Source organism: Hylobates moloch, unplaced genomic scaffold, assembly GCF_009828535.3.
Source record: "Hylobates moloch isolate HMO894 unplaced genomic scaffold, HMol_V3 SCAFFOLD_17, whole genome shotgun sequence".
Lineage (NCBI taxonomy): Eukaryota > Metazoa > Chordata > Mammalia > Primates > Hylobatidae > Hylobates > Hylobates moloch.
In genome coordinates, this window is record NW_026652292.1 from 82364408 (window position 1) to 82389648 (window position 25241).

General features: G+C 53.7%; 1 protein-coding gene across 1 annotated transcript in view; it reads left to right on the top strand.

Moving 5' to 3' along the window:
- The first annotated feature begins 14904 nt into the window (after positions 1-14904).
- Positions 14905-25241, top strand: part of LETM1 (leucine zipper and EF-hand containing transmembrane protein 1) — a 40575-nt gene continuing 30238 nt past the window's right edge. Inside the window, exons 1-2 of the mRNA XM_032135766.2 lie at positions 14905-15277; positions 21908-21968. Of these exons, the coding sequence (XP_031991657.1) occupies positions 15196-15277; positions 21908-21968 (143 nt within the window). The 5' untranslated portion in view covers positions 14905-15195. The remainder of the gene's footprint in view (positions 15278-21907; positions 21969-25241) is intronic.

The following is a 25241-nucleotide window of genomic DNA, read 5'->3' on the forward strand; positions in this document are numbered from 1 at the left end:
GCCGGGAGGGCCGGGCCGCGGGCCCAGCGAGCCGCCTCAGAGGAGCGCCGGGCGCGCGCCCTGCTCCCGCTACTCGGCGGCGCGCACCCGGCCCAGGCCCGGCGGCCGCGGGCGCCGCGCTCGGTGACGTCACGGTCCGCGTCCAATCACCGTCCGGAGCCGGCGCCCCAGAGCCGTGGGCGCGCGGCCGCGGAGGCTGGCGCCCGCCCGCGCTGGTCCCCAAGATCATGTCCCGTGAGAGGGGCGCGGGGCCTGGGGCCCGCGGGTGGCTGCTGGCGGCGTGCGCCTCGCGGAGCGGCAGTGCGGGGACGGGTGGGGAAACCGCCGCAGAGGCCCCGCCGTGGCGGGCCCGGGGCCTCAGAACAGACGTGGCGGAGAGGGTCAGAGGCCACGACGGGGCAGGGCAGGGCGTCGTGCTGTTCCCGCCTAACGGCCGCAGGGCGTGAACGAGTCCCCCGGGCGAGGGTCCGGCCCGGAGCTGGGCGCGGCTGCGGGAGGACCGCTCGCGAGGGGAGGACGCCGGGTCCAGGGGCGCTGCCCCAGCCCCGCTGCGGTAGAGCTGGGCTTCAGGGGGTGGCGCGGGCGACTGCGTGCCGGCACAGGGAGGAGGAAGCGGCGCGGGCGAGCGGGGAAGTCAGACGCTGCAAAAAGCGGGCGGACCGGGCTGCTGAAGCCGGTGTGATTTGCTGCCCGCCGCCCATGGAAGTTCGGCTCCTGCCTCCAGGTGCTGCCGGAGCCGGCGGCCTTGCGTTTTCTGTCAGGCAGGTTCAGGGAGCCGGGGGCACCTTCGGCCTTGAGCCTTAGTGTCTGCTCCAGCTTTACAGGCCCAGCTTCAGCCCTCGCTGAGAAGAGGGCCCAGGGGAGCCTGGCGAGAGTTTGGTTAAGGAGAGCTTTGTTAAAGAGCGCCACCCGGGTTCCCCTCAAGAGTCTTGCTACCTGGGCTGTAGAACGACACCTCAGCCCAGGTCCTGCCTCCCCGGACCCACCTCCAGCCACCAAGGAGTGGCCACAGTTCACCTCGTCTTCCTTTCCCGCGCTGCCTCCGCCTCCGCTGCTGTCCCTTCACAGGTGCTGGGCCCTGTATGGGTTGAGTTGTGCCCCCCCCAAAAAAACAAGGGTTGCTGCAGGACTTACTATAAGGCTACAGTAATTGAGGCATTGTGGTACTGGTGGAAAAATACACAAATAGATCCATGAACAGAGTAGAGAACCCGTATATAGACCACATAATGGAGTCAACTGAGCTTGACTCTAGGAAATGGAACGGAGAAGAGAGTCTTTTCAACGAACGGTGCTGGAACAACTGGATGTCCACATGCAAACAAAATCAGGCTAGACACAGACTTTAACACCCTTAACAAAAATTAATTCAAAATGGAGCCAAGGCCAGTGGCTCACACCTGTGAGAAGTGTGAGCCAGCACTGTGGGGGGCCAAAGTGGAAGGATCGCTTGAGCCCAGGAGTTGGGAGACCAGACTGGGCAACATAGCAAGACCTCGTGTCTATCACCAAACAAATAAATAAATGAATTTTTAAAATTACGGCCAGGGCCAGGCACGATGGCTCACACCTTTAATACAAGCACTTTGGAAGGCCGAGACAGGTGGATCGCCTGAGGTCAGGAGTTCAAGACCAGCGTGTCCAACATGGTGAAACCCCGTCTCTACTAAAAGAAAATACAGAAATTAGCCAGACATAGTGACGGGCACCTGTAATCCCAACTATTCAGGAGGCTGAGGCAGGAGAATCACTTGAACCCAGGAAGTGGAGGTTGCAGTGAGCCGAGATCATGCCACTGCACTCTAGCCTGGGTGACAGAGCAAGACTGTCTCAAAAAATAAAAATAAAAAATAACAAAAGTGGACGAGCCAGGCACAGTGGCTCACACCTGTGGTTCTAGTTATTTGGAAGTCCGAGGCAGGTGGATCATTTGAATCCAGGAGTTCTGGGCTATGCCAGTCAGGTGTCTGCACTAAGTTTGCCATCAGTATGGTGACTTCCCAGGAGCTGGGAACCACCAGGTTGCCTAAGGAGGGGGAGCCAGCCCAGGTCGGAAACAGAGCAGGTCAAAACTCCCATGCTGATCAGTAGTGGGATTGCACCTGTGAATAGCCACTGCACTCCAGCCAGGACAACATAGCAAGACCCCGTCTTAAAAAGAGGACAAAAAGGCAGTGGCTCACACCTGTAATCCCAGCATTTTGGGAGGCCAAGGCAGGAGGATCCCTTAAGGCTAGGAGTTTGAAACCAGCCTGATCAACATTGAGATCCTATCTCTACAAAAAAATTAAAAAACAGCCGGGCATGGTGGTGCATGCCTGTAGTCTCAGCTACTCAGGAGGCTGAGACAGAAGGATCTCTTGAGCCCAAGAGTTACATGAGGCTACAGCAAGCTGTGATTGCACCACTGCATTCCAATCTGGGCAACGGAATGTGACCGTGTCTATAGTAAAGTAGACAAAAGACCTCCACAGACGCCTCCCCAAAGTAGATCTCCAGATGGCAAGGATGCACGTGAAAAGAAGATCCTCATTGTCAGGGCGTAATCTCTACTACTCAGGAGGCTGAGGTGGGACGACTGCTTGAGCCCAGGAGTTTGCATACATCAAGACCCCATCTCTCAAAATAAAAGTAACAAGAGGAAGAGAGACCTGGGCTAGCAGTTAGTATGCTCAGCCCCCTTGTCATGGGACGCCTGGGACGCTTCAGAGTCCACACCAGCAAGAAGGCGCTCATCAGACACACCCCTTGGACCTTAAACTTCCCAACCTCCGTAACTGTAAGAAATAAATTCTGGCCGGGCGCAGTGACTCACGCCTGTAATCCCAGCACTTTGGGAAGCTGAGATGGGGGATCCCTTGAGCTCAGGAGTTTGAGACCACCCTGGGCAACGTGACAAAACTCCATCTCTACAAAAAAATAAACTACAAAATCAGCTGGGTGTGGTGGTACATGCCTGTAGTCCCAGCTATTCAGGAGGCTGGGTGGGAGGATCACTTGAGCACGGGAGGTTGAGGCTGAATGAGCCGTGACTGTGCCCCTGCACTGCACTCCAGCCTGGGCAACAGAGTGAGACCCTGTCTCAAAAATAAGTAAATAAATTCATTTTCTTTATGAATCACCCAGTTTCAGGTAGTCTGCTATAAGCAACAGAAAACTAAGAAGCCAATCTGAAAGAGCTACAAACTTGTATGATTCCAACTCCATGACATTCTGGAAAAGGCAAAACTATGGAGACAATAAAAAGATTAGCCAGGGGTTAGGGCAGGGAGGGATGAGTAGGCAGAGCACAAGATGATATTTAGGACAGTGAAAATACTCTGTATGACACTATACAGTGGATACAAGAATGTACAGCACCAAGAGTGAACCCAAAACTGGATTTTCAGTGATCATGACGTGACAATGTGGGTTCATTGATTATAAGAAATATACTACTCTAGTGGGGAATGCTGATGATGGGGGAAGCTGGGTGTGTGGGTGAGAAGGGGCTGTATGGGACTTGGGTGCACTTTCTGCTCTATTTTGCTGTATACCTAAAACTGCTCTAAAAATTAAACTTTAGGCTGGGTGCAATGGCTCACCCCTGTTAATCCCAGCACTTTGGGACCAAGGCGGGCAGATCACCTGAGGTCAGGAGTTCGAGACCAGCCTGGCCAACATGGTGAACCCCGGTCTCTACTAAAAATGCAAAAATTGGGCTGAGCACAGTGGTGCATGCTTGTAATCACAGCTACTCTGGAGGCCGAGGCAGGAGAATTGCTCGAACCCAGGAGTTTGTGGTTGCAGTGAGCCGAGATCATGCCACTGTACTCCAACCTGGGCAACAGAGCGAGACTCTGTCTGAAAAAATAAATATAAAAATTAAACTTTGTTAAGAAAAAAGATACATTGACGTCTTAACTCCCAATACCTCAGAATGTGGTCTCATTTGGAGATGAGGGTCTTTCCAGAAGTAATCAAGTTAAATGTGGTCATTAGGGTGGGCCCTAATCCAGTATGACTGTATCCTTATAAAAAGGGAAAATTTGGAGACAGATAGGCACACCAAGGAGAGGCCACGTGAAGAAAGGAAAGGAAAGGTCAGGGCAATCCTTCCGAACGCCAATGACTGCTGGCGAGAGGATGGGACCCATTCTCCCTGGCAACCTAAGAAGGAACCAACTTTGGAAATACTTTGATCTCACTTATCTGGCCTCCCAAATGTTTAAGCTACCCAGTCTGTGGTATTTGCTACAGTGACCCGAGCAGACTGATACTGTCCCTAATAAGGCTTCTGGAGAAGCTGACCTATGGCAGCTGAAGGGGCTGGATTAGAGTCGGGGACATGGGGGTGAGGGGTAGAGGTGGCAAGGACAGCAGGCTTGGACTCAGGCAGTGGAGACAGAGACATGTACGAAGACTCGGGGCTGGGACAGGTATGAGGGGCAGAGGGAGGTGAACAGTGGCTTTTTTCCTTCCCAGGATCCTGGGTACTGTCCCCACAGCAGAGGCACAGCCTTTGGCGCTGGAGCTGTGGGAGCCAGGCAAGCCCCTCCACCGCTTGGTGGCTGTCTGTACAACGGGAAGCACGTGGCAGGAGCCAGCCTGGGAGCCTCGCACATGCCGCTCAGCCTGCGCTCATTTCTTTTCTGGTAGACTGGGTTCCTGCCCAGGCGCCAACTCCAGGTGCTGCTGTGGGTATTAGAAGGGGTGCTGGGAGCTGAGACGTGAGCTCTCTGGACAAGGCTGTGTACCCACAGTCCTGGTTCCTGGGACTCAGACACCTTAGGCTGCAGAACAAGACATCTGCTGGTGCAGCCTCCAGACTTTCACAGCCAGGTCACCTGCAGATAGAAACAGGCACCCAGCTGTGCCCTGCTGTTGAGACCAGGTGCTATGACCCAAGGCTCCATGGCCCAGCCTACTCCTAAATCCTCCAGGTCTCTCCAGCCACTCAGGAGTGCTCGAAGTCCAGTACTCCTCCTGGTCTAAAGGGATGAGAAAAAGGTCCCTAATGCCAGGCAGGGTCCATTAAAAGCAGGACGAGAGTGCGGAGCCTGAGGTTTTAGGTCCAGGAAGAGCCTCAAGGGCAGGACAGAACAAAGCCTGCTGGAACAGACCCCTCAGTGATCAGCCACAGGCTACCTCTGCTTCCCACTAGAGAAGGGACTGGCCCGGAGTACACTGGGGCCCAAGGAAGCCCTCCCCAGGGTCCCCACTGGAAGGGATTACCAAATTATTTATTCTTCTTCCAAACCCTACGTGGTGAGGCCTTGCTGGGTCTTGTGCATAGTGTAGGCTTGGGCAGTGGCCAGGAGATGCCCCACAGCAGTCACTGCCAGAACTCACCTAAGGCCACCAGAAGCCCCTAGAAGGTGTCTGGGTAGTGGCCAAAACCCTCTGGCTGTGGGGAGGAGGACAGGTGCCTCTCCAGGCCCTGGATCCCTCTAGGGCACAGGCCTGGAAACTGCCTGCCTCCCCAACACCATTTAAATCCCCGCAGCATAAGAGGAATACCACCACATCTCATTTCATTCTACAGATTTGGAATTAGGGCTACTTTTCCCCAAAAATCTGCATTTTGAATAGTACAATCAACATGTAAATGTATTCAAAACATGCAAGTGTGTGTTTGGATTTCCTGGAAGAAAGTTATCTGGGGCTGGCTGGTCTTTTCCTGCCCAGCGCAAGCCTCCCTGAGCCCAGACAAGCTCTCTCAGGTGGTCCTGAGCCCCTTCCAGTTGAGTCTGGCCAGCTCTGCACCCCAATCCCCCCACACACACACCAGGGGCCTCTCCCCAAAGGCGATGTGTGTTGTTGCTCTCAAGAGCAAGAAGGGGCCAGGGGTGGTGGCTCATGCCTGTAGTCCCAGCACTTCGGGAGGCCGAGGTGGGTGGATGACCTGAGGTCAGGAGTTCGAGACCAGCCTGGCCGATATAGTGAAATCCCATCTCTACTAAAAATACAAAAATTAGCTGGGTGTGGTGGCATATGCCTGTAGTCCCAGCTACTTGGGAGGCTGAGGCATGAGAATCACTTAAACCTGGGAGGCAGAGGTACAGTGAGCTGAGACTGTGCCACTGCACTCCAGCCTGGGTAACAAGAACGAGAAACTCTGTCTCAAGAAAAAAAAAAAAAAGAGCAAGAAGGAAGAGGTCCACACCAGACACCTCAGGTGGGTCCCTGGAGAAAGGAGGCCCTCGTCTGAGGTGCTTGCTATTTGCAGGTGTGTGGTCCAGGCTCATGTGGGAGGCTCCAGGGTGGGCTGTTGGTGCTTCAGCCCCGCGGGGTAATGCTTTGGGCACACAGCCTGTTCTGACAGCCAGGGCTGCTTCCCCATCCCTGAAGGCTGAGAGAAGTTGTTCTTGGAGGGCAGGCCTCAGGCAGGTTGGTAGGGGCCATTGGAGGGGGGCCTGGGTCCTGGGTGGGACCAGAGTGACCCTGAGCAGGTGGTCAGGGACAGTAGCAGCCAGGCGGAGCCTGGCTCTTTAATCTCTTTATGACTCTCCTCTTTTCTCTAACGAAAAGCTCCGTATCTGGCTGTCAGCCGTATAGTCACCGCGTACTTGGGGCCTACAGCCCTAGGAGGGAGAGTCCTCTCTCCCCTCCATGTGGCTCTTCATGGCTGCATGTCTGGCACCTCCTGGCCCTGACCTCCCTATAAAGGATGCTGCCAAAGGAGCCCCCGAGCCCCGGCTTGTCCTCCCCAACCCCCACCAGGGCTGGGGTCCCCCAGGGGCCAGGCTCATTGCCGTTTCCATGGAGATGTGTGTACTCTGACCCCAGCCTCTCTCCATCCCAGGCCAGATAAAGAGGGCTTCCAAGTGGAAACCAGCAGTCTCAAGCTGCCCCGCCTCCCAGGCCCCAGGTGGCTCCTGCCTCCAAGGAGGGGAGGGAAGGGGGCCCCATCCCCTCAACTCAGGGCCCAGCAGGTCCAGAGCTGAAGCAGAGTCGCAGCTAGGGCCAGAACGGCCTGCCCCGAGGCCCTCCCAACAACCCTTTCCCAGTCTAACCACTCTGGTCTCCGGGTTAGAACCTCACCTTTCCCAAGTTCTGGCTCTGTCCCAGCTCCCACTCAGCCCAAAGGCCACATTGGTGGCCTGGGATGGCCCATGGGAGTGACAGCTGCAGCCACTGGAAGCCCACGGGCAGCACTGCAAGGCCTCTTGGGGCCATGTGAGCAGAGCTTCCACTGAGTCGGGTAGGGGTGATGGACATGGGGGCTGAAATCCAGCTGAGGAGCCCCACTTCCCTCCCTGTGTCCTGGCTGAGTCCCAGTGGTCACCTCCAGGAATAAACCACATATCAGGACCAGGCTTCAGTCGTGGGGGCAACTGGAAATCCATCTCCCCACAAAGATGCTTCCTGGAGAGGCCACCCAAGCAAGCAGAGCCCCAGGTCTCAGAGGTGACCCCCACTGGTGTCACCCCTTGGACAGTCACAGACACCCACCTTTGGCAAGCACCAATCTGAACTTTACCCCTCTTGCTGTGCCAGCTCTCAAGCTGAGGGGCAACTTCCTCCAGAGCCCTCCTTCATCCCCCATAGCCCCATGAACACTACCTCTGGACTGGACTGGGGGGCTCCCAGGCCAGGTTCCCCCTCCTACCAGTTTCTTAGGACCACAAAACGCCAGAAAGTTACCCTCATCGTTCTGGAGCCTAGGAGCCTGAAAACAAGGTGCCAGCAGGGTGGGAGGCTTTGGGGAGGGTCCTCTCTGGTATCTCCTTAGCTTCCGGTGCTTGCCTCAATCCTTTGGTGGCAACCTCTGATCCCTGGCTCCGTAGTCACGTGGCCTCTGCCTTGCGCATCGCGTGAGTCTGTTTTCTCTTGGGAGGGCCGCAGATCTATCGGAGTAGGGCCCTTTGTAATCACCTTATCTTACCTTTACTACATGGGCAAAGACTCTATTTCCAAGTGAGCTCGCACTTACAGATACCGGGTTAGGGCCTGAAAATCTCTCATTTGAGACAAGGTCTCAGCTCTGTTGCCCACACTGGAGTGCAATGGCACGATCACGACTCACTGCAGCCTTGACCTCCTGGGCTCAAGCGATCCTCCCGCCTCTGCTTCCTGAGTACCTGGGACTAGAGGCCCATAAGACCACGACCAATTTCGGGTTTTTTTTTGTTTGGCGGGGGGCGGTCTCGCTTGTTGCCTAGACTGGTCTCAAACTCCTAAGCTCTAGCAATCGTCCTGCCTCTACCTCCCAAAGCACTGGGATTACAACCGTGAGCAGCACCTGGTTCTACAACACCTCTCTAACTAGTTGCAGGACCTTAGCAACTACAGTTGGGACCTTGTGTCAAGTCAGAGCCAGGCCCAGGGCGTGGCGCTCACCTGCACGCCTTCTCCCTCTCCCCAGGGCGGCAGGGCTGGGACTGGTGATAGCCAGGCCAGCGCAGTGTCCAGGCAGGAGAAGAGGCCCGCGGGCTCCTCGACCGCCCTCAGGGTGCCCGCTCAGCCACTACCTCCCCACCCCACACTTCCCAGTCCTGGCCTCGCTTCCGTGGAGGCCCCGGCTAGGCCCCGCCCCGTCCCAGGCCCCGGTTCCCGCGCACCCCGCGACCCCGCCCCAGCCGGGCTCTTCGGATTTTGCAGCGCGAGGTCCCTCGGAGGGAAGACAGCGAAGCCTGGGTGCCGCGCCCCCCACTTCCTCCTGCCGCTCCCGCAGCCCCCGTTCTCCACGGGGACTTCCCCGGGGTCGGGACCACCCAGAGCAGGGCGCGCGGCCATTGCTGCCCACTCACTCTGGCTTTGGCTAAAGAAACATTGTTTCGTGCAAAAATAGCACTTCTTTTTTTAATTACGAAAATGGCAGGAAATTAAAACCCACAGCAGCAGAAGGAAGAAAGGAAGAAAATAAAAGTTCTTCCTAAACCCTGTGCCTGCAGCGACGTCTTTGGGGAGCGTGTTGGGCCACTTCTTCCCTGGACTGGCGACCGTCTTTGGCAGCCTGAGTTAGGGACTGACCAGGGACAGCCAGAGTGCCACCCCAGCCAGTCTGGGACAGCCACGCAGGACAGAGGCTGCCTCCCTTCTGCCAGCCAGCCAGATGTTGTACTATTTTTTACTGGAATAATTTTAGATTTACTGAAAAGCTGCGAAGATCATAGAGGGTTCCCCCACCTGGTTTCCCCTAATGGTAACATCTTACATTTCCAGGGTACCTTTGTGGAAACCAACACTGGTCCCTTACTATTAACTGATCACCAGGGTCGATTCAGAGTTCACCAGTTTTCCCACAAATGTAGAAGGATCTAAAAAGCAAATCTGGCTAGGCACAGTAGCTCCCGCCTGTAATCCCAGCACTCTGGAAGGGCCAGGCAGGTGGATGGCTTGAACCCGAGTTGGAGACCAACCTGGGCAACATTAAGGAGACCTCATCTCTACAAAAATTTAAAAATTAGCCGAGCATGGTGGCATATGCCTGTAGTCCTAGCTACTCCAGAGGCCGAGGCAGGAGGATTGCTTGAGCCTGGGAGTTCAAGGCTGCAGTGAGCTATGATCATGCCACTGCACTCCAGCCTGGGTGAGAGAGACTCTGTCTCAAAAAATAAAAAATAAAAAGCAAATCTAGGTGCAGCAAACCACCATGGCGCACGTTTACCTATGTAACAAACCTGCACATTCTGCACGTGCATCCTGGAACTTAAAGTACAATAAAATTTAAAAAGAAAAAATCTATGTGCAGAAGGTGGAGCCCAGCCAGAGCACCAGTGTGCAGCACCCCACTGAACTGGGGGCAGTAGCACAGATGGAATCTGTGGGGAAGGCCCTGGAGAGGAAAGTGTTTGCAGGGAAGTCTGAGATGTCCCACTGTCCTTGGCTGAGGAGTAGGCTGCACCTGCTCAGGATGAGGCCACCTGGACTTAACAGGAAGCAACTGTAATAGGAATTCTGGCCCAGCCTGCATAGAGAGACCTCATTCTAACCTCATCAGTGTCCCTCATGAATGCTTTGGTACCTGGCTGCAAACCCCTCTCAGCCCACAGGCTTGGTATGCAGCTGAGACACCAGGACCCATGCCCTGGGAACTGGGACTGTGTCCTAGAGCAGATTCTCTAGGCACATCCTGTCTTAGTTATCTATTGCTGCATAATGGATTACCCTCAGTTCTTCCCCATGTGGGTCTCTACAGGCTGAGTATCCTCATGACCTGGCAGCTGGCTGTTCCCAGAGTGGATATCCAAAAGGGAGCAGGGAGTCTGTAATCCCAGCATTTTGGGAGGCCGAGGTAGGTGGATTGCTTGAGCCCAAGAGTTCAAGACCAGCCTGGACAATGTGGCGAGACCCCATCTCTACAAAAAAATACATAAATTAGCCAGGCATGGTGGCATGTGCTTATAGTCCTAGGTACTCTAGAGGCTAAGGTGGGAGGATCCCTTGAGCCCGGGAAGTGGAGGCTGCAGTGAGCTGAGATTTTGCACCACTGCACTTCAGCCTGGGCAACAGAGCGAGACCCTGTCTAAAAATAAAATTAAATTAAAAATAAATAAAGTGGATATGACACTCAATTCACAGGTGTGCAAGAAACAGCATCATTCATTTGCTTTGTATCAACACTTTCTCTCCCTTTTTTTGGAAACAGTCTCACTGTGACGCCCAGGCTAGAGTGCAGTGGCACAATCTTGGCCCCCTTCAGCTTCGACCTCCTGGGCTCGAAGGACCCTCCCACCTCAGCCTCCCAAGTAGCTGGGACTACAGGTGCATGTCCATTGATTCAAATAAAAAAATAAAAAAAATACATAAAACAACAACAACAAATTTAGGCCAAGCATGGTGGCTCTTGCCTATAACCCCAGCACTTTGGGAAGCTGAGGCAGGAGGCTCACTTGAGGCCAGGAATTCAAGAACAGCCTGGGCAACACAGTGAGACTCTGTCTCTACAGAAAATTAAATAATTAGCCAGGCATGGTGGCACATGCTTGTGGTCCCAGCTACTCAAGGAGGCTGAGGCAGGAAGATCGCTTGAGCCCAGAGGTCAAGGCTGTAGTGAGCCATGCTTGTCCCTGTGCCGCCGAGTCGGCACCAGAGTGTGAGTTTCTTTTACTAAAAAAAAAAAAAAAAATCCAAATGCACAGCCCTCCCATGTCTCAACCCAAAGCCACCACTTTTTTTTTTTTTTTTTGAGACGGAGTCTAGCTGTGTCTCAAAAAGTGCAATGTAGTGTAGCGTACACTGGAGTGTAGTGGTGCGATCTCAGCTCACTGCAACCTCCATCTCCCAGGTTCAAGCGATTCTCCTGCCTCAGCCTCCCGAGCAGCTGGGATTACAGGCATGCGCCACCACGCCCAGCTAATTTTTGTATTTTTAGTAGAGACGGGTTTCACCATGTTGGCTGGGATTGTCTCGATCTCCTGACCTCGTGATCTGCCCACCTCAGCCTCCCAAAGTGCTGGGATTACAGGTGGGAGCCACCGTGCTTGGCCCAAAACCACCACTTTTATGTACAGGTGGTACCTCAGTGGGGTGAGAGGAGGCTGGAGGCTGACCTCCACTTCTCCTGCTGCATGTACCTGGCTAAAGCTTCTCTCAGCTGCAGGAAGGTGACCTGGTATCCAAGGTTTTTCTCTTGGGCTGTCACCCTAGCCCCTGCCATCACCAGTAAGTGCAAGCACCCTGGGTGAAGCATCCCACTCTCGTCAGCTTACTTGCTCTGGTACCTGGCTCCAAACCCCTCTCAGCCCACAGGCCAGTGATCCTGCTATCTTCTGCTGTCTCCCGCTGCCCCCTCCTGTTCTTCCCTTTCCTTCTCCCCAGTTTAAATTCCTGGGACAAGCCTCATAGTCTCTTGCAAACATCCTCGTCTCTCTTCCTTCATCATACTTCCCAGCAAACCCCCAATCTGGGCAAATGCCACTCTGGCTGCTTTGCACCAGAGCATGGATCAAGTACAGCACACAACCCTTCTAAGTCTTCCTCTAGTTCGCTAACTGGTTCCCTAACCTCCCTAACTAGATCCCTAACCCCCCTCCCTAACTAGATCCCTAACTCCCTCCCTAACTAGATCCCTAACCCCCCTCCCTAACTGGATCCCTAACCTCCCTAAATGGGGCCCATGTGCTGCCTGGGCTTCCTGCCCTGTTTCTCTACTGTCACTTGTATACACACTGAGTGACTATGGAAGGTTATGTGTGATTTGTGAGGATCATAGGGAGAAGGAAAAGGAAGTTTCCCCAACCAAAAAAAAAAAAAAAAAAAAGGAGAAGAGAAAAAGGCTAAAAACAGTGCTTGCTATTAAACCACTGCGCCATGGTTCTGTGCCCTTGTTCTGCTGCATATAGAGATGCGGGACTGGAAGGCCTCATTCCAGCCTTAAGGGTGCACAGTCAGCTGGCTGGATGCCAGATTTCTACTTATTTCTTTTGACCTATTTTTTTTTTTTTTTTTTTTGAGACAGAGTCTCACTCTGTCACCAAGCTGAAGTGCAGTGGCACAATCTTGGCTCACTGTAACCTCCGACTCCCTGGTTCAAGCAGTTCTCCTGCCTCGGCCTCCCGAGTAGCTGGGATTACAGGCATGCACCATAATGCCCAACTAATTTTTGTATTTTTAGTAGACAGGGTTTCACCATGTTGGCCAGGCCGGTCTCGATCTCCTGACCATGTGATCAGCCCGCCTCAGCCTCCCAAAGTGCTGGGATTACAGGTGTGAGTCACTGCGCCTGACCACAGCTATTTTAATTGTTGAAAATTAATTTATCTAAGATCCCACCCTGCCTAGGCTGCACGAGCATCGCAGACAGCACCTGCCTGTGTCAGTCCTGCTGTTGGCTCTCCGCTGCCAGGCTTTCCTTGTCCTGGTCCAGGGATGGTGGGTCATCCCAACTGCAGGCGAGGGTGTGGTCCACATTTCCTCACACCCAGCACTTTGGGCAGGGTGGAGGCTGCGGGGAGGGCTTCCCTCCCACTTCCAGTGTCATTCAGAGTCCTGTAAACAGGCACTAGCACAGATGGGGCAGTCACCACCTCCTGCCTGGCCTTGCCGGGACACCTGGGACCCCACAGCATTAACGGGAGGAGCACTGTTTCTTGCACCCTCCCCAGGGTCACCCTCCCTAGCCAGCATCGGGCAGGGTCATCTGGTGCTCAGAACCAATGTCCAGAGCAGGACTAGGACAGTGTCCTACAGCTGGGCCATAAAATGTCCAGTTCTTTCTGACTGTGACCAACTGTCCACTCCAGCTCAGGTCCAACCCTGGGTGGGGAGACAAGGACTATCCTGTATCCCCCTCTTGCCTCCTGGGGGATGGGTGGAGAAGGGGCCCCTTCATGTCTGTTGGCAGCACAGGCCTAGGTTCAGGCCTAGTTGTGCTTAAACTCAGTCTGCATTTGATGTCTGCAGTGCCCACTGACCGGTGTGGACACAGGGACTTACAGACGGCTTCAAAGTGCCCTGCAGTAGACAATGCCCCCTTCTCCCACCTGAGATGGGGAATCCAAGCCCATCCAGGCCCAGTACCTGGCAGTTCCTGCTGGGGAAAACCACCCAGGCAAGCAGGCTACGTTTTCCTGATGGGTGAGGACCGACTGCACGAACAGCAGGGGCAGAGGGGACCCTGGGGAGGGAGCCTCCTAGGGAGACGTGACATTCAACCAGCCTCCCAAGACTGGGGAGCTGGCTGGCATCAGGCGTTTCACACCCCATGCGCTCCAGGGAACAGAGATGCTGAGTGTGCACTACAAGACCCTCCCCAGGCGGTGCCCTGTGGTGCCGCGGAGAAGCAGAAGGAGGCAGGTTACATCCCTGAACAAGACAGAGGGCAGGGCAAGTGCTGTGCTGGGCATCTCCTAGCTGGAGATCTCCACCAGCTGGGCCCCCAGCGCTGCAGGTCCCCATATTTCTCCCTGCCTGCTTTGTCTGCCCCAACTCAGGGATCCTCATCTTAAGGAAGGAAGGGGATGGTGGAGCTCAGAGGTCACGGTCTGCTAGGAGGCTGCATGGTCTCTCTCCCCGGGACTGATCAGGGCTGGCTGTTAAACCGGGCTGCGAGGAGGCTCCTGGGAGACGGCGCATGAGCGGTCCGCGAGCCCAGCCCAGCTCTGGCGGGAATTCTGGAGACTCCGAGCCAGGCCCTTGGCTTCCTGGGCTTCGGCTGTTCCTTCTTGGACTGGGAGGTGGCGCGGACAGAGTATGGCCCAGGTTAGGAAACCTGGCGCTCTTGCGGCGCGCGGGACCCCAGGGGCCAGAGCGAAACGAGGGGTCCCCCCGCGCCCACGCAGGACCCATATCCACCCCTCCCGCTCAGACGGGAGGACGCGGTGTGCCGGGATGGGGGGTGGTATGCTGGCTGCGCCGCCACCCAGCCTAGTGCCCTCGCCTCCCGGGGCCGGCATGGCCCTGTCCTTCGGGGCGGGACCCTGCGCTCCCGTCCCCCAGTGGTGGCCGGGACCCCCGACGCCGAGCAGCGCCGTATCTGGGGAGCGCCGCCCGGTACGCAGGGAAGAGGCACTCAGGGCTGCGCGCGCCAGAGTGCAGACCGCCGAGGGCAGAGCCACAGAGCGGGGGGGGCCAGCGAGGGACCGCGGCCGAGGGCGCCAAAGGCGCCCCTCCATCGCCAGTGTCCCCTGACTCGCCCTTGGAGCTCCAAGCTCCCAGGCGCCGTTTTCTACTCGTGGGTGCAGGACTTATTCCCAGAAAAGTTCCGGACACACCCGCTGCTGCCGCCACCCGGAGACGAAAAGACAATCCCAGCGCAAGCGCGGCCGACTCCCTCAGCTCCTGCGGCCGCCACGCTGCGAGCCCCGGCGTCCACGGTACGATGGGAACCAGGATGCAGCGAGCCCCGAGAGCCAGCCGCCCCGGTGCACGCCGGGACCGGTAGTCCGCGCCTCAGGGTAGTCCGCCGCTCCGGTGCACGCCGGGATCGGTAGTCCGCGCCCCAGAGGGCAGGCCGTCCCGGTGCACGCCGGAACCGGTAGTCCGCGGTGGCGCGGTCCGCCCCTCACCTGGCCGGCGGCGGGCGCTGAGGGGCCCAATGGGAGCCGCGGCCTGGCCGCCCCGCCCCGCGCCTCGGGACGTCTGTGCCGGGACAAGGCCGCCGCTAGTGCCGGGTCCTTGAGCAGAGCGCCTCCCATCCGAGGCCAGCCGCCGCTGTCAGCCGTCCGGCGGGCCGGGTCTGAGGCGCCTCCGGGACGGCGAAGAGCAGCAGCCGCCGCTGAGGAGAAGGAGGCAGCGCAGGAGGCCGGAGCGGCCGCCGCGCCCGAGCACATGGCGTCCATCTTACTGAGGAACTGCCGCGGCCGGGCGCCCGCCCGCCTCCCGCCGCCGCCTCGGGTCACTGTCCCGCGGGGTAAGCGGCGGGCGCCCCAGGGCGGGGCCGGCTCCCGGCTGGTGGGTCGGGAGCGCGGACGACCCGCGGGTTCGGGCTGGTTGTCACGGCGATGCGGGGGGCCCGGTGGTCCCGGCCTCCGGAGCCCCTGCGGGCCCGTGGGGCCCCAGATCTCGTCGCGGGCTGGGCCTCCAGCGCCGGGCGGAGCCGCTGGGCCTCTGCCTCGTGTTGTGACCTTAGGCGGCCGGGTCCCCGCGGGTCACTGCCTCCGAGACTTGCTTGGGAAAATTCTGAAGGGCTGGGCAGCCCTGGCGCGCCCTGCGCGAGTGAGCTTGGTGGAACGTGTCGTCCACGCACGAGGACGGCCGTGCCCTTCGGTCACGTTTGGGGTCCCGGAGACGCGACTGGGTGGGCAGGGCAGACACCGGCGAGCAGGACCTGCTGGGCTGCAGGAGCCTTCCTGGTCCGTCACTGATGAGGTGATGCCAGCCCCTACAAACCCCTGTGGTGTGATTAGGCCGCGACCTGCACCCAGGCGACACGGGGACTCCGGAGCCGCTGAGGGTCCTCAGGGTGCGTGGCCTTAGTCCCCCTAGCCTAAGGTGCTGTCTGGAGTGAATGCTGTCCCAGGGTGTGCCCACCTCCTCTCTCTCTCTAATTAACCAACTTATCTGAGTTTATGTCCTTATTTGTAAAATTGGAATAAACATAAAACTTGCTAAGAGGGACTCAAGTAAAATAATTAGTGCAGTGGTGCAATCATATTCACTGCACCTCAAACTCCTGGGCTCAAGCTATCCTTCTGCCTCAGCCTCCCAAGTTGTTAGTTGTGCCACACAACACCCAGCTAATTTTTTTTTTGTTGTAATTTTTTTGTAGAGACAGGGTCTTGATATGTTGCCCAGCCTGGTCTTGAACTCCAAGGCTCAACTGATCCTCCAGCTTTGGCCTCCCAAAGTGCTGGGATTACAGGAGCCACCATGCCCAGGCACCCAGCTTCAATTCTTGTCTCTGTTCCCCACCCCCAGAGAGATAGATTGAAGTTGCCCTGAATGTATCCATGTATCCTCCCAATTCTTGTGTGGTTTTTTTGTTGTTGTTGTTGTTTGTTGTTTGTTTTTGTTTTTGTTTTTGTTTTGAGACAGAGTCTCCATCTATTGCTCAGGCTAGAGTGCAGTGGTGTGAGGTGTGATCTTGGCTCACTGCAACCTCCACCTCCTGGGTTCAAGTGATTCTCTTACCTCAGCCTGCTGAGTTGCTGGAGTTATAGGCACCCGCCACCACGACTGGCTAATTTTTGTATTTTTAGTAGAGACTGTTTTCTCCATCTTGGCCAGGTGGGTCTTGAACTCCTGACCTCAGGTGATCCACCCACCTCGGCCTCCCAAAGTGTTGGGATTACAGGCGTGAGCCACCGTGCCCGGCCCCCAATTCTTGTAATTTTTTTTTTTTTTTTTTTTTTTTGAGATAGAGTCTCGCTCTGTCACCTAGGCTGGAGTGCAGTGGCATGATCTCAGCTCACTGCAACCTCTGCCTTCCAGGTTCAAGCCATTCTCCTGCCTCAGCCTCCTGAGTAGCTGGGATTACAGGTGCACACCCTCATGCTTGGCTAATTTTTGTATTTTTAGTAGAGACGGGGTTTCACCATGTTGGTCAGGCTGGTCTTGAACTCCTGACCTCTTGATCCACCCACCTCAGCCTCCCAAAGTGCTGGGGTTACAGGCGTGAGACACCGCGCCTGGCCAATTCTTGTAATTTTTAACAATAATGGCTGGTTAGCCACTGAAACTTTTGGAGTGGTGAGAGGATGTTGAGTGATGGAACTGCACAGTCTGAAGGTGGAGCTCAGCATTTGGTCTTTCCAGTTGCTGTGTTAGATGTTAGAGCTCTCTCTGGACCTCTTGATGGTGATAAAAGTACTTTTGCCACTTCGTGCTTATGTAGCAGATTTTTGATAATAATAATTAGCTTTTTATGTGCGATTCTGTCATTTCAGGAACACAAATGTCTTCTGCGGTTACTACTGTGCTTTGTGACAGGGACACTGGCAGGTCTGCTGTAGAAACAGTAGGGATTTCAGAGCCAGCAAGACCCAGGGCTGGACTGTGGAGGAGGTCCCTGAACTTATGAGTGATACAGCAAGTGGAGTGCTGCAGGCCCCCGCTATTAACATCTTAGATGAGTAGGGTTCGTTGTCACGGTTAATGAACTGACTCTGATCTGTTACTGTTCACTAAAGTCCATAACATATTCAGATTTTCTTTACTCTCCCGTTCTTCTGAGGTTCTTTTTCTGTCCCAGGACCCATCTGCACCACCCTTCTTGATTGCCTGTCAGGCTTTCCTTGTCTGCAGTGACCTTGACAGCTTTGAGGAGTACCGCCCAGGTGGAGTGTAGGGTGCTGCCCTACTGGTATTTCTTGATGTTTCCTCATAATTAAGCTGGGAAAGATGGGTTTTCAGGAGGAAGACTACAGAGGTGAAGCATCCTTGTCACATCATGTCAAGGCTCCATGCTGTCCAAATGATTTGTCACTGTTGATGTTGACCTCGATTAGTAGGCTGAAGTGGTGTTTGTCAGGTTTTTCACTGCGCAGTTCCTCTTCTCCCACCTCTCCATGTTGTCCTCTTTGGGAGGAAGTCGCTTTATGAGTAGAAGCAGGGTTGACTCTAAGGGCTGTGCGGGAGAGGTGACCTCTGGCCTGAGCTGCCTTGGGACAACAGTGCCATTTGTCGAAACTGGGGAGGACTTGGGGAGGAGCAGAATGAGGAGGGGCGCGAGTTGAGAGTTCTTGGAGGTGTGGACTGTGCCTTGCCCATCAGACCTGTGGGGCGTGTATATTCAAGTCAGGGAAGAGATTGCCTGGGGAGGAGGTGGAGGTCAGGTAGGGAGGATCTCCCAGGAGTAGCAAGGGTGAAGCCAGGTGAAGAAAGGTGTGTTTGTTCTTTGACCTGATCCTGGCACCAGCACTAAGGGCTGAAAACCCTGGAAGTTTCCTAAATGATGGGAGTGTCTTTTTTTGTTTGTTTGTATTTTGAGACAGGGTCTTGCTCTGTCACCCAGGCTGGAGTGCAGTAGCTTGATCATGGCTCACTGCAGCCTCTAAGCAATCTTCCTGCCAGCTGATTTTTTAAATTTTTTGTAGAGACAGGGTCTCTGTTGCCCAGGCTTAACTCCTGAGCTCAACAGCTATCCACCCGCCTTGGCCTCCCAAAGTGCTAGGATTACAGGCGTGAGTTTGGGAGTGTCTTCTGTTATTCATTATCACTGCACCTGAGTTTATGCTAATAGGGTGACTCCAGGCAGGCCCTTAGATAGATTGAGGTGCTGGCCATGCTGTGATTAGAGGGTGGGAACTTCCTGCCCCTTCCAGGGAGGGGAGAGGGTTTGGAGATTTAGTTCAGTCCCCATGGCCAGTGGGCCAGTACTGTAATCAATCATGAAGCCTTGATGAGAACTTCCCATTGGTGTCCACCCGGCTCCACAGGGCGAAGGATCCTGTGCTCAGGACCTCCCTGGCCTTGGTGTTTGGTTGTTCCTAGGTACCCTTTATAATAAACTGATAGTAGAGCCCATTGCCAACATCTGAGTCATTCTTGTGAATTATCAAAACCAAGGCAGTCATGGGAACCCTCAAATTTGTAGTCAGCTGAAGTTGGGTAGCCTGGGTACATGGAGTGGGGGCAGTCTTGTGGGACTGAGCCTGTACCCTGTGGGGCCTGCACTAACTCTGGGTAGTGTCAGTATGGAATTAAATTGTTGGACTCCCAGTTGGAAAATTCGTTGGTGTTGGAAAAAAGAACAGAAGGGCTCCCAGCAGGGCCTGGCCACAGATGACACCTGTGCTCGTGAGGGACATGGAGCAATGATCCCCGTCACCCTGGACGGCCTTGACTGGGGGTTCCTTGGAGAGCTGGGGACAGAAGCCGTCAGAACAGGTTTTGGGGAGAGCCTAGTAAGGGAACCAGTGGGACAGGCAGTGTTAGAGGGAAGGTAGGGTCACTGGTGGGCAGATCAGGGAGCTCTGGGAGACCTGCCAGCCTGCCTGCTTGCTGGGCTGAGCCCTTGAGGCGCAGGAGCTGGCCAGGGCAGGGGTGGAGGGGCTGAAGGTGCCATGGTGTGGGGAGGATAGCGGAGAATGTGCCGGGCCCTCTTCATGTGGAGAAAGGTGGGGTGCCAAAGCTAGTCTCAGCTGGAGTAAGAAGGGTCTTGGCACGCTCACTTGCACTGTGCTTTTAAATTTTAACTTAAAATGTAACTTGATGTGTATGAGAACATAGCTAACATTTTTCCCTTAACCCAGCTCCCAATTTACAGACCAGACTGTGACAAGCCCTAAATGTGGCACATGGTAGGAATTTCCTACCCCACAGAAGCGTGAGAGTTGCCTCCTGTTAAACGAGGTGAAGTGACGTATGGGTCCACTAGGAGCAGGGTCTGTGCCTGCCCTCCCCATCTTGTCCCTCCGCTCACGGTGGCTCTCGTGGTCGGCTGGAATGAGCTCCCCCCATCTTAAAGCTGCACTTGCTGCTCCCTGGCTGAGGACTCATTGCAACCCCACTGCCTGGAGGTTCAAGGCCACTGGGCATCTCAGGGTGCTACCTGCTGGCTCCTGGCACCACCTAGCCTCTGCACAGCCTGGCCTGACACCTCCGTGGGCTGGTGCCTCTGGCCCTGCCGCTCCTATTCCTGTCTTGTTCCCAGCATGAAGTTTGATCACAATGGGCTCTGAATGTCAGTAGTATGAATGAACTCTGACTTTATGCTTCCAGGAACTAGAGCAAGTTAGGGAAAGCATCAAAAACGTGTTAATATCGTAAAATGTGCTGTACACTTATCACTGTTGTTTATATAAGAAATGGCTTACTTTTGGTGTTTTTGTGGTTCTACTCTTTTTTTTTTTTTGAGTGCAATGGCGCGATCTCAGCTCACTGCAACCTCTGCCTCCTGGGTTCAGATGATTATCCTGCCTCAGCCTCCCGAGTAGCTGGGATTACAGGCACCTGCCATCAGGCCCGGCTAATTTCTTTTTATTTTTGTGGAGATGGGGTTTCACCATGTGGGCCAGGCTGACCTCAGGTGATCCACCCCACCCACCTCGGCCTCCCAAAGTGCTGGGATTACAGGCGTGAGCCACCGCGCCCGGCCTGTGGTTCTAGTAATTGTGTTTTTTGTTGTCGTTGTTGTTGTTGTTGTTGTTGTTTTTTGAGACGGAGTCTTGCTCTGTCGCCCAGGCTGGAGTGCAGTGGTGTGATCTCAGCTCACTGCAAGCTCCACCTCCCGGGTTCACCTCCGTGCTGGGATTACAGGCATGAGCCACTGCGCCCGGTCCAGTTCTAGTAATTCTTACAGCTCTTGCCCCTTGGGATCATTGCTTGCTCTGTAGGGCTGTCTGCATAGAGGTCATGTTTCCACCAGAGCCAGCTGAAGTGAGTGGGAATGGTGCCACCGGTAGGAGTGCTCCCTCCCTAGGGCTAGCCTGCTTGGCTTCCCTCTTGGAGTGTCTAGAGTCAGGGTCTACTTGAGGCTCCCCATCTTTCTTTAGGACTCCTTTGAGATACTATTTTCCTAACTGGGGCAGACCCTTCACTTAGCAATGTTCTGAAACCTTCCAACACTCAGAACTGGCTTCCAGAAACTTACACACAGAGGTTTCTGCAAAAGAGATCTGTACTCTTTCAGACTTATTTTTTTTTTCTTTTTGAGACGGAGTTTCACTCTTGTTGCCCAGGCTGGAGTGTAATGGTGCGATCTCAGCTCACTGCAACCTTTCCCTCCCGGGTTTAAGCGATTCTCCTGACTCAGCCTCCCAAGTAGCTGGGATTACAAGCATATGCCACCATACCTGGCTAATTTTGTATTTTTAGTAGGGATGAGGTTTCACCGCTGGTCAAGCTGGTCTTGAACTCCTGGCCTCAGGTGATCCGCCCGCCTTTGCCTCCCAAAGTGTGGGGATTACAGGCCTGAGCCACGGCACCTCACCTTCTTTCAGACTTAAAAGAAGATTTCAGGCTGGGCATGGTAGCTCAAGCCTGTAATCCCAACACTTTGGGAGACCAATGCAGGAGGGTCGCTTGATGCCAAAAGTTGGAGACCAGCCTAGGCAACAAAACGAAACCCATCTTTACAAAAATTAGCCTGGCATGGTGGTGCATGCCTGTAGTCCCAGCTACTTGGGAGGCTGAGGCAAAAGGATCCCTTGAGCCCAGGAGTTCAAGGCTGCAGTAAGCCGTGATTGTACCACTGCATTCCAGCCTGGGCAAAGTCAAATAAATAAATAAAAATGAACAAAAGGCTGGGCATGGTGGCTCATGCCTGTAATCCCAGCACTTTGGGAGGCCAAGGCGGGCGGGTCACCTGAGGTCAGCAGTTTGAGACCAGCCTGGCCAACATGGTGAAACCCTGTCTCTACAAAAAAAAAAAAAAAAAAATTAGCCAGCCATGGTGGTGGGCACCTGTAATTCCAGCTACTCAAGAGGTTGAGGCAGGAGAATCGATTAAACCCAGGAGGTGGAGGTTGCAGTGAGCCGAGATCATGCCATTGCACTCTAGCCTGGGCACAAGAGCAAAACTCCAAAAACCAACAACAGAAAAAGGTATGAGTATAAACCCTGATTTACTACTCATTTATTTTCCCCGTTCCTGTTATAGGTAGTCCAGGGGATCCTGCTCATCTCAGCTGTGCCAACACCCTGGGGTTGAGGAGCTGCCTGTGAGTAAATCAGTATCACTCTGCACCTGTCTGTTTGAAAACAGGGTTTGAAAATGGTGGAGAATCACAAGTGACTCTTGATTTTTGAGGGAAACAGTGTATCCTACTTTCCTGTTCTTTGTTTCTTTTAGACCTTTATCTTTCCATTTTGAAAATGATTGTCACATGCCTCAGTGAATCTATAGGCAGTATAGAAACATTCCTAACCTCAGTGCCCAGTTGCGCTTGGAGAGCTGGGGACAGAAGCCTTCCTGTCCCCTAACAGGAATTAAATGGAATTTAATTGTTGGACTCCCAGTTGGAGTGGGCACTGGCCACTGCGCCCTCAAAGTGCCCAGGGTCAGTATTTTGATGTACAGCAAGTCTCATTTAATGTCTGTAGGTTCCTGGAAACTGCAACTTTTTTTTTTTTTTTGAGACAGAGTCTTGCTCTGTCACCCAGACTGGAGTGCAGTAGTGCATGCTTGGCTCACTGCAACCTCCGCCTCCTAGGTTCAAGTGATTTTCCTGCTTCAGCATCCCGAGTAGCTGGGATTACAGGCATGCCCCACTGCACCTGGCGAATTTTTGTATTTTTATTAGAGATGGGGTTTCACCATGTTGGCCAGGCTGGTCTTGAACTCCTGACCTCCCATGATCCGCCCACCTTAGCCTCCCAAAGTGCTGGGATTATAGGTGTGAGCCACCATGCCCGGCAGAAACTGCAACTTTAAGGTCCACAAATAACATTTTATTATAACTTTGGATGAGAAAAAAAAAAATTGATTTTCTTACGTCTTTTTGCTTAAGGTTGCGTTTTCTTTTTTTTTTATTATTTATTTTTATTTATTATTTTTTTTTGAGACAGAGTCTCTCACTGTAGCCAAGCTGGAATGCAGTGGCATGATCTCGGCTCACTGCAGTCTCCACCTCCTGGGTTCAAGCAGTTATCTGCCTCAGCCTCCGGAGTAGCTGGGATTATAGGCGCACACACCACACCCAGCTAATTTTTTTTTTTTTTTTTTTTTTTGAGACCGAGTTTTGTTCTTGTCACCTAGGCTAGAGTGCAAAGGCGCGATCTCAGCTCACTGCAACCTCTGCCTCCCGAGTTCAAGTGATTCTCCTGCCTCAGCCTCCCTAGTAGCTGGGATTAGAGGTGCCACCACCACACCCAGCTAATTTTTGCATTTTTAGTACAAAAATACAAAATTTTCACCGCATTGGCCAGGCTCATCTGGAACTCCTGACCTCAGGTGATCCACCTACCTCAGCCTCCCAAAGTGCTGGGATTACAGGTGTGAGCCACTGCGCCAGGCTGGAATTTTTTTTTTTTTTTTTTTTTTTTTTTGAGATTGAGTCTTGCTCTGTTGCCCAGGCTGGAGTGCAGTGGCGTGATCTTGCCTCACTGCAACTTCTGCCTCCCAGGTTCAAGAGATTCTCGTGCCTCAGCCTCCCGAGTAGCTGGGATTACAGGTGTGAGCCACTGCGCCCAGCTGCTCCTGTTATTTTCTTTAGTGAGTTCTCCAGCAGCTGTTCCTCCCTGGGGACCAGTTCCCCCAAACCTCATCAGTCTGGACCTTCCTTTGATTTTTTGTCTGTCCTTCTAGATGAGCTGAACCATTTCACTTCTAAAACAGTCTTTTTGGGATTGTATCTGAAGTGTCATTAAACCAGCTGGGAAGGAATATTACTTTTTTTTTTTTTTTTTTTGAGACAGGATCTCATTCTGTTCATTGCCCAGGCTAGAGTGCAGTGATGCAGCCATGGCTCACTGCAGCTTTGATCTCCCAGGCTCAAGCCATTCTCCCACCTTAGCCTCCTGAGTAGCTGGGACTACAGGCATGTACCACCACGCCTTACTAAATTTTTTTCTTTTTGGTATTTTTTGTAGAGATGGGAGTCTCACTATGTTGTCCAGGCTGGTCTTGAACTCCTGGACTCAAGCAGTCCTCCTGCATTTGGCCTCCCAAAGTGCTGGGATTACAGGTGTGAGCCACTGTACCCGGCCTATTTTCTTTGTATAGGCCACATGCATTGCATTTTAGATAATTCCCAGATGTTTATTATTTTCATTATTTCTTTTCATTATCTTTTCTAAGTGATTATTGCTGTCCCATAAGTTGCTAAGTTGTACAATTTTCTTGTATCTGGCCCCTTTCCTGTTATTTGTTCAGCTCTTGTAGCAGCCCAGGTTTAGTTTATGGCTGTGATCTTAGTACATAGTAATCATCTGCCTCTTCTTTCCCAGGGCTTCTGCTTCTGAGGTGGTTTCATTTCTTAGCTCAGTAGCCAGATCTGTGTCAGAAAAGCTGTAGTCAGTCATGCGGTATCACAATAGCAGAAAATACAGGATCTAGCGTTTGTGACATATGATGTTAGCTTTTGGGTTTAAGTAATCTTTGTTCTGTCTGTTACTCTTTTTATTAGGAATGGATGTTGAATTTGTCAAGCAAATTTTTAGCATTTAAATTTCATACTAAAACATAAAAGCTGGCCGGGCACGGCATGGTGGCTCACACCTGTAATCCCAACACTTTTGGAGGCTGAGGCGGGCAGATCACAAGGTCAGGAGTTCAAGACCAGCCTAGCCAACATGGTGAAACCCCATCTTTAATAAAAATACAAAAATCAGCTGGGCATGGTGATATGTTCTTGTAATCCCAGCTACTCGGGAGGCTGAGGCAGGAGAATTGCTTGAACCGGGACCCGGGAGGTGGCAGTTGCAGTGAGCCGAGATGGCGCCACTGTACCCCAGCCTGGGCTAACAACAAAACATAAAAGCTGTACTTTATTCACATAACTTTTTTTAAAGTTCCCAATTTTGAACATCTACTTAAAAATTTAAACAATGAGGACTATACAGCTGTTTTGATGGACTTGTTTACTTATCAAGAATTATGGATGAGCCCGGGCACAGTGGCTTACGTCTCTAATCCCAGCACTTTGGGAAGTTGAGGTGGGCAAATCACTTGAGGCCAGAAGTTCAAGACCAGCCTGGCCAACATGGTGAAACCCCCTCTCTACTAAAAATACAAACAACTGGGTGTGATGGTGCGCACCTGTAATCCCAGGTACTTGGGAGGCTGAGGCAGGAAAATCGCTTGAACCCAGGAGGTGGAGGTTGCAGTGAGCCAGGATCACACCACTGCACTCCAGCCTGGGCAACTGAGGGAGAGTCTGTCTCAAAAAAAATAATAATATAATAATTATGGATGAGGCAAGGTGCAGCGGCTCATGCCTGTAATTCGAGGCGGGCAGATCACTTGAGGTTAGGAGTTCGAGACCAGCCTGACT